The following is a 16,341-nucleotide window of genomic DNA, read 5'->3' as shown; positions in this document are numbered from 1 at the left end:
GAGTCAAGCTGGTTTGTTTACCTAAAGGAAAGCCGAGCAGTTGAGGATCATGGATGATACAGGGCTAGAGGTGTTCTCTGGCTGTTATCGTCAATCAGGTCAGGTAAGTGCAGGTGGGAACTACAGTAGTTCTCCATGTCGTTCTGGGCCCTGTTTTTGGGAGGAGTTGACAGCACAGGCTTGCCCTGGTGGATGTCTCATTGTTGCTGTGCATCTGCATGGCCTCAAGCCCAGAGGGTAGAGCTGCCCTCTGGCCAGCCAGCACTGCCGTCAGGGCTGTGCTCCCAGGAGTCAACGCAGGAAAGCATGACTGTGTTGTCTTTGAGCAGAGGGCAGTGTTTTGTTTTGTCACTCTCTTGCCTGATAAGGCACTTGTGAGATTGAGGGCCGAGAACCTGGTTTGTCCCCAAGCCCTGCCATGAAGGACTTGGAAGGACCAGGAACCTCAGTGGGGTCACACGGTGGACCAGGCTGCATGCCAGCTGTGCTCTTTACCTCTTGAAAGATACTTTACTATAATTTTTAGTTTACATTTATGTGTGTAAGTGTTTTGTTTACCCATCTCTGCACTTGATGCATACAGTGCCCTTGGAGGTCAGAAGGTGTCAGATACCCTGGAACAGGAATTACGGATGGTTGTGAGCCACCGCATGGGTGTTGGGAGTCCGACCTCAGGCTGGTCTGAGAATAAGTGCCCTCAACACTGAACCATCTCTCTTTTTAAAAAGATGTCGTTGGATAGCTTGAAAAACCAGAAAAATCTGACCATGGTGCAAGCTTCCACAGGCCCTCTGTGACTGCTGCTGACCCCAAGGAGCTGGGCAGGGTCAGGCGTGGCTCACACAGAAGGGGTGTGCCAGTGAACTGCAGGTCTCAGGCATCTTCCATCCTTCCGACTAAAAACAGTCCCAGATACACCAATATTTGGTGCAAGATGCCCCCTGGCCATCCCCTCGGATCAGAACTTGATATCAGCTTGATAGTCCTGAATATTTCCCCTTGACCTGGTTTCCTTCCTAAGGTCATTCTGTTCCCCCTGGTATGCTGAGAACATCTACTGTTCTTGAGTAGGCGGGGTTGTCCTGTCCCCAGCTCTTTCTCCTAGCTCTCCCCTCTAACCCTGCTGTCAGAAGCCTTCAGGTCAGGGCACTTCTTCCCTTAGAAACCAAGACCTGCGGCTTGCCGCTGAATGGCAGAAGTGCTGAGGCAGACAGCTGGGTCTGCCTGGGCGTCCTGGATGGTTGTGCTGTGAAGAGGTATGCTGTGCTACCAAGATGTTCCCAGGGCACAGATGGAGGCAGACATCGCAGAGCCCAAGCTCCCAAAAGAACAGACAGCTGGGATGGTGCATGCCTGTAATCGGGGAGGCCGAGGCAGGCAGATAATCTGAGTTCGAGGCCAGCCGGGTCTACAAAGTAAGTCCAGGACAGGCAAGGCCACACAGAGAAACTGTGTCTGGAAAAACAAAGAAGCAGGGGTTCCAAGTAAGAGCACCAGAAGGGGGTGCCCTCACTGAGGCAAACTCTGCACTGTTCTCTTGCCCAGTGAAGATTTCAGCAGCAGGGCCCTCACAGTACTAAATCTTGACAGTCAACCTCTGGGCTTCCAGGCTGTGAGGAATAGATTGGCATTCTTTATAAATCCCATGGTCTCAGTATTCTGCTACAAGAGCTCCAGAGGACTGACTGCATGCTTGACAGTCAGTGCTCTGAGGCTGACAAGGCCACAGAAACTGTCTCTGCTGCAGCCAGTGAATGTATTCATTCTTTTAAAACCTTTACTTTATGTACACTGGTGTTTTGCCTGTCTGTATGTGTGTGTCAGATCTTGGACAGTTGTGAGCTGCCATGTGGAGGCTTGGATTTGAATCCGGGTCCTCTGGAAGAGCAGTTAGTGCCCTTAACCACGAAGCCCATGAACACATTCTTGAGACCAAGTTTGGAGGCCCGAGAACTGTTCAAAGGCCAAAGGAGCCTGCACAGCTGTGGCCTCAGCACTTGAGAACTTGATTTCTCCTGCTCAGGCTCAGTTGCCTGGGCCATGTGATCAGGACGTCACAGCAGCACAAGCAAATGGTGGAGGCTTCCATGTCCTGGGGCAGGCACAAACTTCAAAAGCATATCTGCAGTGACCTTCCTGAAGTTCCTGTGCATTTGGTGTTTGGAACACGTGTGTGTCTGTGTGTGTGTGTGTGGGAAATGGATCCACTGGAATTTGAATTACAGACCATAGAGCTGTGAGCCAGTGTGGGGTGGTGGGAATTGAACCAGGGAGAGTCCTCTGGAAGAACAGTCAATTCTCTTTAACTGCTGAGCCATCTCTCCAGCCCACCATTCCTGAAGTTTCTGGAACCTCCCAAAATACCACCAAGTAGCCAGGGACCAAGACCTCACTAGCATTAGTCTACTGGAGTAAGGTTTGTGTGTATGAGAACTGAATCGTCAAACCATGACAGAGCTGGAAGGAGGGGGCCCTGGAGGCCTGAGCAGAGTCTACAGGCCTGGGCTGTGCTGGGCCATGAGAAGGACGAGATGTCTGCCGCCTCAGGGTTAGGGAGCCTGAGCCGTGGGGCCCAGGGTTGAAGTCTTCAGGGGGAAGATGCAAGAAGCTGTAGTGGTGAGCTCTCCAGAAAACTTGCGGAAGGTGTGGCTGATGACAAGTCAGTCCTGAGGGGCTGGTCTCGGCTGCAAGCTCTGAGAACGTGGGTAAAAGAACACCGAGTGGGGCAGCTTCTGGCTTGTGGAGAACCTGTAATCCCTGGGCAGTCACTCATCCTGCTGTCTTAGCAGCAGAGGAGAGTGGACTGTCCAGAGTCAACATCTGGTCCCTTGAGACCCGACATCACCCTGTCCCCTGGACAGAAGCACTTACTGCTCTTGCAGAAGTCCCTGGCTTGATTCCCAGCATTCACTTAGAGGCTCACAACTGTCTGTAACTCCCGTTCAGGGGCTCCTACTCCTTCGTTTCCACCAGGCACACACTCAGGGCACATACATACAAGCAGCTACAACACCCATACACATCGATTAATCTTAAACTAAAAAACATGGGTTTTCTCACAGTGGTAAATAAGGGCAGTTCCGGCAGGTATGCCTCGTGGAGATAGAGATTTTGGGTGCAGAGTGTAGGGCATGATGGCCCCTGGCCCTAGCCCTGTTCCCAGTACTCAGGCTCTGAGACAGGTGCCAGCTGCCAAGGACAGCATGACCTCCACGCCCAGAAGAAATCCCATGTTTCCCAGCAGGTGGCACTCACACACAGAGAATCCCAGTGCACTGGGCACTGTGTGAAGGAGGTAAAGAAGGCAGGCCAGGAGATGTCCCCTCATTGATGGTCCCAAGGAGAACCTCCTTGTTGGCTTTTGTCCAGAAATGCCTATGCCCAATCTCTGGGCAGCCATCTGTAGTAATTTCCGTACTGTGGGCTCCCCTTGTGTTGCTGTGTCTGTCTGTGGTTTGCCCTCCTTCCTCATGAGCAGTCAGGTCCAGGGACCAGCTCTGCTACACTTACATAGATAGCCTCCATGAGGACGGTGGGGTTTTGTTTTGTTTTAAGGTTTGGTTTTATGTCCATGTGTTGCCTGCGTGTATGTCTGTACTACATGTGTGCCTGGTCCCTGCAGAAGCAAGAAGACAGCGTTGGGTCCCCTGGAACTGGAGTTAAAGACGGTGTGAGCTGCCATATAGGTGCTGACAACTGAACCTGGGTCCTCTAAAGAGCAACAGGTGCTCCTAACTGTTGAACCATCTCTCCAGCCCTTGTGAGAACAGTTTTAAATGAGGGCCCTGGGCAGAGTCCTATGGCCCAGACCTACACCTCTGAGGGGTGGGGGTGCAGGGATGCTCTGGACACATCGTCCTCGGAGAGGCCAGTTCCTCGTACCATGCTGTGTATAAAAGTCTGAAATGTGCCAGATTGTAATAGGAACAATCTTCATTGCTGTTTATGTCACATCTTAATCAAACCCAGATGCTCATACACACTGCAGGTAAACAAACCCTGCCCAGGTTCACGCTGAGAAGAACCACAAAACACCAGGATCTTCGCTGCCCACGCTTTCTTTCAGTCCCCAAAGCTCTCCAAGTGCGCCATAGTGCAGGGCACCTGTGCCCACAGACCTTCCTAGGAGCCTCCCATCATGGTCTTCTTGGCCTGAAAGAGAAAGCATTTAATTTGCGAGTTAGCAAGACATCCACCTCATCACATGCCACATTCTTCCAAACGCCTTCAAGAACTGAAGTGCTGGTATGTCTGTGGTGGTCCCTGCCTGAGATCACCCGGCACTGTGATCCAGTGGAGGTTCTAGAGCAGGGATGTAAGGAGCCACAGTGGGAGGCCTTTATCTGGTCCAGGCAAAGGAGGAGACAGCTACCAGCCACACACTTCCTCAACCACGGAAAGTGTGGCAGAGAGAGAAAGCAGAAACCTATGAACATCAGGAGAGTGTGTCTAGGTTCTCAATGACAGCTGCTGGCCACCAACCACAGGTGAAGGCTTGTCAGGTAGCCTTCCCTATCCAGGGAGGGACGTAGGGTTGGAAAGCTGCCAAAAGGCAGGGATCAAGTCAGAAGGAACCAAAACAAAACAGTACTGCAACACCTGATGGTTGCACAGCCTCTGACTGGGAAACTCGCCAAAGGCTGCTAGGTAAGGCTGGGCCGCAGGAAACTCAAGGAACATTTGGCTCTCCCAAACACTGCTCTTCCTGCCTAAGGCTATTGCGGAGTATTAACAAACCGCTTCAGATTCTCTCTGTTGCTCTGGGTTCTTAACCAAGGACCCTACATCTAGTCCTAGTTCTGCATTAGCAGCTCCCAGGAGCACCAGCGGACGACCTACCCCAGACCCATGAATCAGCTGTACCCAGAAAGGTCGACAGTAGTGACATTCTGGGAACCTATCCTAGAATGAGCGCCCAAGACTTCTGCGGGTCAAACCCTCCATTATCTGGAGCAAGGTTCTGGAATATTCACTATGGTCCGTTCCACCATTTTCACAATTCTTCTAGGGTTTTACCAAGATGCCCAAACTCAGTACTCCGGGTCCTGGCCATCTTCACAAGGCTGAAAGTGGGACATCAGCTGACAAGGGCCATGGCAAGGCAAAGACAGAGGGCACCTGAAGGGGAGGGGCTTGAAGTGGAGGAGTCATAGGCAGAAGCCAAGCTGCTCTCACCACCTCTTCTGTGCTACAGTGAGAGCCGGCCACGGACACTCGGCACTTGATGAAAGGGGTGCCTAGCAGGGCTCCCCTCCCCCACGGCGTCACGCAGTAACTTTGGAGAGAAAGTGGGGTTGGGGTCGGTCTGGTCAGGCTGCCCTCTGGCAACAGTGCCAGCAGTTAAGGCGAGGGCCTTTCACCCTTTCACTGATCCTTCCTGGAGTTGACGGGTAGAAAAAAAGTGTATCTGGCATCACCCTAAAGCAGCGGAAAAGGAAAGCCGAACGGGACGCCGCAGGGAGGAAGCGTCCACCTACCGCGGCGGCGAAGCAGCTCCGTAGGGCCTCGAACTCGCGCACGCAGAGATCCTTCCTCAGGCGGCCTCCTGGGGCGGTGGAGGCCTGCACGCACTTGCCGTACGCCGAGGCCTGAAGGAAGACCCGACGGTAGTGGGGCCAGACCAGATTTGCCTCCCTCCCCGGGCACCCTGAAGGCCCAGCTCCGCCCTCTCCTTACCTCAGCTCCGCAGGCCGCCAGATGCTCCGGGAAGGCTCGGAGACGGCTCCGCACGCGCCCCCACACCGCTCCGTTGGCGGACATGAGCGGTTCTTCCAGGCCCCTGTTGGCGCCGCCATCTTGGGCCCCGCCTTTTCCGGAGCCGAATGTTTGCACATCCGGCGCCTGCGCCCATACTGTTTTCTGGTTGGTCAGAGTCGCGGCCTGAGCTTCTGTAATTGGTAGTAGTGTTTGTCTGTCTCTCACTAGGACCTTGGACTGGCTGAGGCCCAGATGTTTTCGTCCCTTGTGCCCACCTCCTGCTAGCGATTGGCCGGGAGAGCCAGAGAAGCGCCATGATTGGAAGACCAAAGCCTGGCGGAAGCAGGGCAGGCTGGGAGTTTACCTGGACCATGGCGGCCGCCCCGCCGCTGCGGGACCGCTTGAGCTTCCTCCACAGGGTGAGTGGAACCCGCCGGGTGTGCTGACGCCTGGCCCCCGGGGACCTCGCTGGATGAGCGGGGACAGACTGCCCAGCAGCTGCTGACAATGAGCGAGCCTGCTCTGATAGTCTGATAGCAAGGGCGGCGGGCGATGTCCAGCGGGGCCCAGGTGCCAGCTGCTGACTGAAACAAGCTGACTGCCCTGAGCTTTCTGACTGTAGCTTTGAGGGCGCTTGAGTGCCCCAGGGACCGTTCTTACTGGCTTTTAGATCTCTCTTGTAGCGGCTGGGACAAGTTGTAAGTACTAAACTCGTTCCCTTCCTACAAAGCCCCTCAAAGGCACTGTGGACAAACAGCATGGCGAGGCCGAGTGGACCCCTAGCAGTGTGTCAGCATACTTGTCTTAAATATTCCAAAGCCGCAACCGTTTGCCCAGATACTGAGTGATGGGAAATAGGTGTTTCCGGATTTCAACCAAATAAACACTGTCCACTTGCAGTAGCAGGCAAGCCGGTAAATAAGCAAGACCATGCTGATGGACGGCAATATAAAATTTAAGATAGGTCTTCTCAAGATAGCCTGTCAAGCGGAGCAGTTCTGACACGTTTGCACCACGCCCATCCATTACATAGAAGGCGCTGAGGGTCTTGCTGTTGCTGGTTGATGTGTAGCTATATTGAAAATGTCCTTACCCTCATGGGTGTAGGGGGCCGGGCTGAACCTCATCTTGACCTAGCTAGAGAGCCTTCATTGATTTCCTCACTGCTCCATGCCAGAGCAGAGCCTGTTTAGAGCTGTGCTTTGTGGCCACTGGGATGATTCTGTGCCCCCCATGCAGGCTTTCTCCTGGGCAGTTTTAACACCGCTGAGCATGAGGCTGTTTCCATTCCCTTTAGTGGCTGGGACCTACCCTGTGTAACTCACCATGCTCCACTTCCCCTTCAGCTCCCCATTCTCATGAAGGGGACCTCAGATGATGACATCCCATGTCCAGGCTACCTGTTTGAAGAGATTGCCAGTATCCTCCTGCATCATCCCCATGGGTGGTGTTTAGTGTGTAGTAAACAGCGGGGATCCTGACATAGCAGAAAGGGTTATAGGAACAGGGTCGGGTCTTCCGCTATCCCAGAAGCCCCAACAACAACTTTTTCCTAGTATCCAGACGTGTGTGGCAGGGGTGTGCTAAAAACTGCAATACCAGCTGGCAAGGTGTGGTGGTGCACGCCTGTATTCCCAGCCCTCAGGGAGGCAGAGGCAGGCTGATCTCTGTGAGTTTGAGGCCACCGTGGTCTACAGAGTGAGTCCAGGACAGCCAGGGGTACACAGAGAAACCCTGTCTCAAAAAACAAAACAAAACAAAAAACTCCCAAATCCTACAATATCAATGGTGTCGAGACCAGCATACTGTAAAAATTCCAGTGCTGATGAAACCAAAGCCTGCAGTAATCTTCATGGAGTGAGACTGGTCACAGGAGGGTGAGTTTGTCTCGCTAGTGGGTCCTGGTATGGTCTCTGTCAGCCTGCTTTTTCCCTAACCCACATGACTCTCAGAAATTTCTCACGAGTCACTGGGTAGCAGTCAGTGCCTGCTGGAGTACCTCCTGAACCGCCTGGACAGCAGCTCTGGCCACGTGAAGCTCAAGGTGAGTGGCAGGCAACAGACAAGGCTGGGGGAGGGACACAGCTGTGCTGGGTGCCCTGCACCGCAGTTGCCAGCCCCTCGAATCTGTTGGCTCTCCAGGTGCTGAAGATCTTGCTTTACCTGTGTGGTCATGGCTCTTCCTCCTTCCTGCTCATACTCAGAAGAAACTCTGCTCTCATCCAGGAAGCCACAGGTATGGAAGGGCACAGGTATGTCCAGGAAAAGCTGGGGTGGGGAGACATAACCCTTGGGTGCTGTGCTTGAGGTCCTGCCTGGCGTGGTCTTGTGAAGGGTGTCTGTGCTGGAGGCTCCCACTAAGGATTTTCTGAGGAATGGCTTTTAGCCCTGAAAGGATGAGGTGGAATACGGGTGCTGTGGTATTCCCCAGCATGAGAAAAGGCCCTGAGCCAAGGAAAATGTGGGGGTGGCTTAATGTATAAGAAAACCTTAATTTCTTCGAGGGAAGCTTTTTAGCAGAGGGAATTTAGCTCAGGCTGAACTGGCCTGGTAACCAGGAGCTGAACCATACCTGAGAGGCCCTGGTAGAGGCTCAGGCCCGGAGAAAGTTCGGTAAGGCTCGTGTTGCAGGTGGAAGTGAATGGATGCAAGGAAGCAGCTAGGTAGGCAGAGCTCCAGCGTGTATGGGAAGCGCCGTGGTCTCTGCAGACACAGTGGCTATTGTAGAGCTGGGTGGTCAAGGGAGAGTGTGAAGTGCTCCACCCTGAGCCCTGAGGAGGGGCTGCGGTGCACCCTCCGGGTGTGTGTGTGTGTGTGTGTGTGTGTGTGTGTCGCGCTTGCTCAGTGTGCAGGGAGCAGAGCCAGGCTCAGCCTCTCCTGTCTATCTTCTGCCCTGAAGCTTTCGCAGGACCCCCAGATCCTCTGCACGGAAACAGCTTGTACCAGAAGGTGCGGGCAGCTGCCCAGGTGAGCCCGGGGTCACTACCTGGAGTACAGAATGTCTGTGAGGAGCTTGCTGTCTTCCTGCCACACTGGACTCGGGTCTCCCCTGCTGAGCATGGCCTGGTGCCTGGCTGGGCAGCTCAGGAGAGGTTCTAACAGCACAGAGCTGGCAGGGGCAGGTGGGACAGAAGGCTCGGTGGGACTCTGAGCTCCCACCTCTTCATTTAGGACCTGGGTAGCACCTTGTTCTCGGATGCCATGCCGCTGGCTCCCTGCCAGCCACCCCAAGCCCCGCCTCCAGCAGGTATGCCACTCTGGTGCCCTCCAGCCTCATCAGAGGCTGTCCCTTTTGGTGTCCTAGATGTCTGTGTGCATGTGGGCAGGGCTGGGGGAGGCCTGCACTGACGCCAGTGTCTTTCAGGCATGGGCGCCCAGGCCCGACCTCACAGTGCTCTGCAGGGCTTCGGCTATAGCAAGGAGTCAGGCCGGTCAGGTAAGGTACAGGTAGGGATATGATGGGGTTAGGGCTGGGCAGTGTGGTACGCGAATTTAACCCCAGTACTTGAGGGCCAGAGGCAGGCAAACCTATGCGTTTGAGGCCAGCCTGGTCCAGGACTGCCAAGAAGGGGTCAGAGCAAGGCTTCATGACAGCACCATCAGCTGTCCCCGCTGTCCCACATGTGACGCCATCCCTCAATATGGCCCTGCTGTCCCCTCTGCCCAGCCGAGTGGATGGTCTTACCAGAGTGTCTACTTGACGGCCAGGGAGGAGACACTAGACGAGTCCAGGTGGCCGGGTTGGCCTTTTGTGCTGCTTGATTGGCAACAGCCCAGCCGTGACAGAACCTAGCAGGCATCTGTGCAGGTGGTGACAGTGAGCGTGAGCGGGTACCGTGTAACACACTGGAGTGACAGTGGACTGTGTGTGGGTGCCGTGTAACACGTGTGTTTGTTGGCAGTCTGGACAGCACGCAGAGTGGAGCAGGCGGCCTCAGCTGTCCCTGGGGCTATGTCCAGCTATGTGCCCGAAGCTGCCACACACAGGCTTTTTGCAACTCTGGGGCCTCAGGCCGATGCTTTAACCTGCTTCTTCAGGGTGCTCGGAGGCGGGATGGCTCTGGCACTGCTGTCCTTGTACCCTCGAGTGAAGGGCTAAGGGCGATTTCTTCCCAGGGCAACCCCCTCGACCATCCCTGACCACAGCTGCTTGCTGTGAGCTGGTGTGCAGACGCAGTGTCCACGCTGCTCCACCTCCCCAGCTCTGAGCAGTCCTAGCCCTGTCCTGGAGGGACTGGCGAAGGCAGGGAGGAGGCCGGGAGCCTGACACTCCCCTCCATGCACAGGCTCTGCAGGCGAAACCCTCCTGTCCACGATCCAGAGGGCTGCAGAGGCCGTGGCGAATGCAGTGCGTCCTGGGCCTGATAATCCCTGTGCCCAGGGACCCTTTCCACGTGCTGACACCTACCAGCCCGCAGTGACACCGTCAGCCGGCCACACACTTCCCAGCCCCGGGAATCTGCTCCCTGGGGCCATCCTGGGGGCCCGAGGTATGGAAGCCAGTGTTGCCGCCCTTGGTGGTCTCCTTCAGGCAGGGGCACTCTCGACGTAAAGACAAGCTCTGGTGCCGCCCTGCATGGCGGGAGGCAGGAAGCGCTCGCCCATGCTGTGAGCCTGGAGCTTGTGGAGCTGCCCTGTGAGCACAGGCCAGACCTGTTGTCTCTTAGCCAGAGTCCCTGAGGAGGTAGTGTGCGGCCTACGGAAGGTGAGGGGCCCTGCCTGCCACTCTCCTGTCTTTCAGCTGTGAAGCACCAGCCGGGGCAGGCTGGAGGAGGCTGGGATGAGCTGGACAGCAGTCCTAGCTCCCAGAGCTCCTCCTGCACCAGCAACCTAAGCAGGGCCTCGGATGCAGGCAGTCGGTCCGGCAGTGACAGCCACTCTGGCACCAGCCGGGAGCCAGGCGACCTGGCAGAAAGGTATGTGCGCAGGCCACCTCTCCCAGAGAGGCGCAGACTCGTGACCCCAGTGTGGGAGCGTGGGGTGCTGCCCACTCATTGGCCCGGCTGTACGGTTGTGCGCTCTCCAGGGCTGAGGCCGTGGCCCCAAGTGACTGCCAGCAAGAGCTGAGTCTTGTGAGAGCTGTGACACAGGGACCGCGAGTCTTCCTGAGCAGAGAGGAGACACAGCACTTCATCAAAGAGTGAGCTGCGCCTGCGCCTGCCCCGAGGGAGGAGGGAGCTGGCTGTGGCCGCCCCAGCTCCTCCCACATGCCCCCTCCCCGTGCAGGTGTGCGCTGCTCAACTGTGAGGCTGTGCTGGAGCTGCTCCTCCGCCAGCTGGTCGGGACCAGTGAGTGTGAGCAGATGGTGAGGATGAGAGTGAGCCCGCGCACGTGTGAGGGAGCAAGGGCCGTGCGGGTCAAGCAAGGACAGCAGCGCCTCCCTGGCTGAGAAGGGTCAACGTGGGGAGTGCGGTGCGTCCAGTGGGGCCACACAGGCCTGAGTGAGGCACTGACTTTCATCCTCCCCTCTCTGGTCCACAGAGGGCGCTGTGTGCCATCGCCTCCTTTGGAGGCGCCGACCTCTTGCCTCAGGAGCACGTCCTCCTCCTCTGCCGGCAGCGGCTGCAGGAACTTGGTGCAGGCAACCCTGGACCTGTGACCAACAAAGCCACTAAGGTGGGCAGTGGCCGGGGCGCAGAGTGTCTCAGCACTCACTACCCTGGTGGGTTCCCTAGCTGGGCACACGCCCATAGCCCTGCTTACTGGGTGGTGCTCACCTGCCCTGGGCTCTGGCACTGTGGGTGCCTTGGCCTTCTTCCTCTCCTGAACGCCAACCGTTCACTCACCCTGCTTCTGCGCCTGGCTCACCTTCCTGTGTCCTGCACCCTGCCTCCTCCAGAAAGCCCCCTGAGAGGCAGTTCCCCTGCCTTATGCCTAGGGTCTCCTCCGTGCCTGCCCTTCTTATCTGCCCTGCTTCCTTAGCTGCTTCTTGGGATTTATTGTTTGCATTTTGAGACAGTGTTTCACTCTGTAGCCCTGACTGGCTGGGAACTCACTGGGTAGACCAGGCTGGCCTCTCCTTACAGACATTCACCTGCCCCCTCCTCCCAAGTGCTAGGACCAAAGGCATGCACCACATCCCTGGGGTTTCCTGTTTTCTCTGCCTGCCAAACTTGCAGCGTCTCAGCCTCTTATCTGGGTTGCTATGCTGTTAGCACCTGATAACTCACTTTTGCTCACAGCACCCAGTAAACTTGGGGTGACGTTAGACACCTCAGATCTCCGGGGTCCCCTCAGCTCCCTTGGCACCTGGAGGTTCCGGGGTAGACTGCCCATCTGTCTGTTTCCTGTGTTGTACTGTTCCCGCAGTAGGTAGCTAGCTGTACCTGCCCGTACTCAGAAAAAACGAGCCCTGTCCTCACTGCTCCCAGCCCTAAGCAGGAACCTCACTCCTTCCCATTTTCCTCTAGATCCTGAGACACTTTGAAGCCTCCTGTGGACAGCAGCTGCCTGCCCGAAGGCCCTGTGCCCAGCTGACCTCTGCAGCCACCCTTGTGGGCCCAGCCGACCTGCTGACCAGCCCTGTGCCTCCCCCCGAGAGCCAGGTCTTCCTCCAGCCTCTTAGCTCCACCACAGCGGTGCCCGCTCCACTCCCAGACCCCTTTCCCCCTCCAGCCCTGGAGGGTGCCAGTGAGCTCAGAACCCAGTTGATACGTTCTGGTGGACAGGGGACAGGACCTGAGCAGAGCCCGGAGAACATAGACACCCCAAAGGGCAGCTCCAGCTCGTGCCTGGGGAGCCCCAACTCCTTGTTTTCTGGCATGGAGCTGGTGGCCTGCCCCAGCTCCCGGGATCTCCAGCCAGGTTTACAGAAGGTCACCACAGAACCTCCAGCTTCAGAGCCATCAGCTTTTGCATTTTTAAACATGTGACTCTGGCCCCAGGACCTCATGTTCACCTCATGGTTCTTGAGTATCTTCTGGCTGTCCTCCTGTCCCCTCTGACCCCTTCCTTTCACCTAGGAAACAGCAGTCTCCGGGGCAGGAGAGCCCTGGGTGGGCCTCCCAGTGGTCAGAACGGTCATTGAAGACGGTGTATTGGCCCTTAGCGCTGACCAGCCAAGAGGGAAGCATGAAGAGCGGGTCAGTTGGTGCTTCAGAAGATGTCTGCAACCCATTGCTTCTTGGGAGGTTGACTCTGGCCGTGCTCCTGAGATTGGCTTCTCTTTCTGGCAAGACCCCCACAGACCGTCGTAGCAGTAGCTGGAGACACCGGAGGTTTCCTGCTTCGTGCAGTGCATCTGCAGGGCAGTGTTTCTCCAGGGCTGTTGGCCACAGCCCTTCCGCCCTGTGCTGCTGTGTCTCTAGGAGGCCGAACACAGAGGCCAACCCCCCAACTCCCAGGCTACCTCAGTCCCTGTCCCACCTGTCCCTTTGCTAGGTGCTGGCAATGGGTGTATGGACTTGAGTTCCTGTGGTAGCAGCTGGTGGGTAGCAGGGCCGCAGCGCTGCCCTCGGTGTCCCTGGGCACGCCCCGTCTGCCTGTCCCTCAGAAGTGCGTGCGAGGTAAGGGCTGGAAACATCGACCTGTTCAGAGTCATGCTTTTCATCTCCTGTCCTTCCTTAGGGAGGTCACAGCAGCAAGAGCCACAGCCTTTGGGGAACTGGGGGGACGGGTCGGCCAGGGAGTGTTGTCTACTGTGGTGTAGAAGGTCTGGCTCTCAGCTTCCTCAGCCGCGTGCCCTGTGGCCATTTCTGGACCTCAGCCTGCCACATCTTTCTGCAGACCACGGTTAGTCTAGTGAACCCCCCGTCCGTGTCAGAAGAGCCCGTGAGCTGCCACGTGCACTCTCCCCGGCAGCAGCGTTGACGCAGCCGGTGCCGCTCTGGCGGGGCACACTTTTCCTAAGCAGGACGGGCATTCCTCCTCGGGCGCTCGGTGGGACCCCTCAGCGGTGCTGGCACCCTCGGGACACACAGTGAGCGTGGCTGCAGAGGCAGCTTGTCTCGGTAGGCGCTGAGCTTGTGAGCCTGGGGCCTGCGTGTGTTAAGCAAGTGCGGTCCCAGCTCGGTTCTCCCAACGTGCTGGACCGATGCCAGCATTTCCAGGAAGCGCCAGCTCAGTGCCGAAGGTGACCTGGGAAAGAACGCTCTCTGCAGCCCCTGCAGGGTGCCTTTCCCGGGAGTCTCCCTGTTGCCCCCAGGGCAGGAAAACCTTTGCACAGGTTCAGCTGATGAGTGAGGGGGTTCCATGGGGTTGCAGGAGCAGGGGAAGGCTTTCGGCAGGTGTGCCACTGAAGGGCGTCCTTTTCCGTTGTGCTCACACACGGGGGTGGGGAGTGCCACTTGTGGTTCCTCTCCTCCTGTGAGGGAATGGTAACACACTTGATACTGTGCGGGTCTCCTGTGGCCAAGTTCAAGACAAATGCCGTGTCCAGAGGACAGAGTTCACCATGGCTGTGCTAGCCTGGCATCGCCCAGGTCTTAACAGGTAGAATGACAGATGCACACAAATACGGTCAGCGGCGACGCCCACATCCGAGAGGCAGAGCCTGGGCAAGTGCTGACAAGCTGAGGTCACTGAGCCACAGCTTCGGTCACGTGGCTTTCTGCATGCGTGCATGAGGAGGTGGTGGCCGCCAGTGGCGGTGCTGAAGCTATCAGTGTGTAAAAACTAAAGCATCTTGGCCCATACCTCAGAATTCACAGAAATTTAAGGTGAACCGTAGCACACCAGGCGTGGTGGTTGCCCCTCCAACCCCAGCACTCAGGAAGCTCTGGATTTGCGGCCCGTCTGGTTGGTCTACATAGGGAGTTCTAGGCCGTCCAGGGCTGCATCCCAAGACCCCCCGAGAAGGAAGAACCATCAAAGGGTAAAAGCTTTGAATGCCATTGTTAAGGGAATGGGAAGATGAGCCAAACACTGGGAAACAGTATTTTTGGGTCAATGTCTTGTGCAGACTGTGGTGGAAAGTTTGTGCAGAGCACACTAGGACCAGTGAGAGGGCCAGGCTGGTGCCACGAAGCGTGACAACCGGAGTGCAATCCTGGGACACACAGCAAAAAAGGAAAACATCCTCACTCTACCTGTGCGGATGGCATGAATGTGCTCTCATGCACACAGACAAAACCCAGAACTAGAAAGCCACCCAAATTACAAAGAGGGTAAAGGATGGACAGGAAGACAAGTGAAGACAGCAGATAAGCATACTCGGGTCACCCTCTGAGTAAACCATGTGGCTTACCAACACCAGTAATGTGACTGAAAAACCAGACCCTGAACAGACACCAACTGGAGCTCACACGGCACTGGCCGTGTGGTGTCTGGGAGACATTTTGGTGGTTTCTTAAATAGCACCAATTCCTGTCCTAGGAATTCACAGAAGACAAGTGAAAGCCTGTGTTCACACAAAGGCCAGTAAGTGTTTACAACCGCTCTCTCATCACAGTCGCTTAACCGTGGGAAAGTTGCTGGGTCACTCTAGAGGCAAGTGAGCTGCCCTGTCTGCTACAGCCCAGAACACAGCAACGGCAGGGTGACTCCCCAGGCTTGCAGATGGACCGGGAAGACACTGTGCCTTCAAGTCTGTGACAGTCAAGAAAACAGAAGGTCTAGGCAGCTGGTACCAGAACAGCTGGGTTAGACAAGGACGGCCCACAGGAGTTTGCATGCTGGGAGAGCGACTACAACCGTGCGGGGCTGCTGTACACCAAAGGATGGGAATCCTGATCCTGATGAATCAAACCTTTCTGTTTTTAAAAAGCCACCAGTGTTTTACACGCACTTGCGGTGATAGGCAGTGGTGGTGCACCCCTGTAATCCCAGCCCTCGGGAGGCAGAGGCAGGCGGAGCTCTGAGTTTGAGGCCAGCCTGGTCTACAGAGTGAGTTCCAGGACAGCCAGGGCTACACAGAGAAACTTGAAAGAAAGCATTTCCTTTTTTTTCTTTTAGAACGGAATTGGGTTTTATTATTCACATATTTCATAGAGGGTTTAGTAAACAGGGTGGAACTATAAAAAAAAAAAACCCTGGGTCATCCACACTCCTGTTTACACGTGGGGCAGCCCTGTCCTCAGCGACTGCCGCTTCCCTGCAGACACCTCCCAGGGTGTCTGGGAGCAGACACCAGGGCTGCGGGCGGAGCAGGAGCAGTTGGCGGCCCTTCGAGATCTGGCAAAGTTAGAGCTGCCGTCAGGCTGCTGGCAGCCTTGGTCAGCACTTAGCGGTTCTGAGAGGAACTGGGGTTTAGTTCCCAGCTCCCACATGGCATCTTACAACCGTGCATACGCCAGTACCAGGGGATCCGGCACCCTCAACGGCGCAGAAACGCACACACTAAATCTTAAAGAAAAGAAAGAAAACGCCAGGTGCGGTGTCACTTTGTCATAATTTCAGACGTAGGAGGTGAAAGCAAAAGGATCAGCTGTTGAACATTCTCAGCTATTAACGAGTCTGACCACAGCCTGGGCTACGCGCTGAAGGAATCCCTTAAGACAAATGGCTCAGTGGCAGAGCCCTTGTTTAGCACGGGCGAGGCCCTGGCCCACCATCCTAATATCCACGTCCACGTGCGCCTGTGCACAGGCACACACACGCGCGCGCGCATAAATCAATAAATACATGTGGATCACTTCACAGCGTTTAAGTCTATAAAACTTGCTTAATATGACTTGGCGTGGGCATCTGGGCTTCGATGTCCTGAGC

General features: G+C 56.0%; 2 protein-coding genes across 2 annotated transcripts; one reads left to right on the top strand and one right to left on the bottom strand.

Moving 5' to 3' along the window:
• Positions 1 to 3,915: 3,915 nt before the first annotated feature.
• Positions 3,916 to 5,810, bottom strand: Ndufaf8 (NADH:ubiquinone oxidoreductase complex assembly factor 8). Its single transcript, XM_055592500.1, has 3 exons — positions 5,677 to 5,810; positions 5,478 to 5,588; positions 3,916 to 4,152 (listed from the first exon to the last, which is right to left on the bottom strand). The coding sequence occupies exons 1-3, from the start codon at positions 5,758 to 5,760 to the stop codon at positions 4,123 to 4,125; spliced, it is 225 nt and encodes a 74-aa protein (XP_055448475.1). The 5' UTR covers positions 5,761 to 5,810; the 3' UTR covers positions 3,916 to 4,122.
• A 195-nt stretch (positions 5,811 to 6,005) lies between these two features.
• Positions 6,006 to 16,272, top strand: Tepsin (TEPSIN adaptor related protein complex 4 accessory protein). Its single transcript, XM_055592506.1, has 13 exons — positions 6,006 to 6,116; positions 7,044 to 7,116; positions 7,650 to 7,741; positions 7,840 to 7,933; positions 8,597 to 8,664; positions 8,869 to 8,944; positions 9,062 to 9,133; positions 9,984 to 10,187; positions 10,439 to 10,613; positions 10,724 to 10,837; positions 10,924 to 11,002; positions 11,179 to 11,313; positions 12,108 to 16,272. The coding sequence occupies exons 1-13, from the start codon at positions 6,012 to 6,014 to the stop codon at positions 12,567 to 12,569; spliced, it is 1,749 nt and encodes a 582-aa protein (XP_055448481.1). The 5' UTR covers positions 6,006 to 6,011; the 3' UTR covers positions 12,570 to 16,272.
• Positions 16,273 to 16,341: the final 69 nt, after the last annotated feature.

This window comes from Psammomys obesus, unplaced genomic scaffold (genome assembly GCF_907164565.1).
Source record: "Psammomys obesus unplaced genomic scaffold, mPsaObe1.curated_primary_1811, whole genome shotgun sequence".
NCBI lineage: Eukaryota > Metazoa > Chordata > Mammalia > Rodentia > Muridae > Psammomys > Psammomys obesus.
The sequence above is the reverse complement of the archived record's forward strand: the minus strand, read 5'-3'. Positions and strand labels throughout refer to the sequence as shown.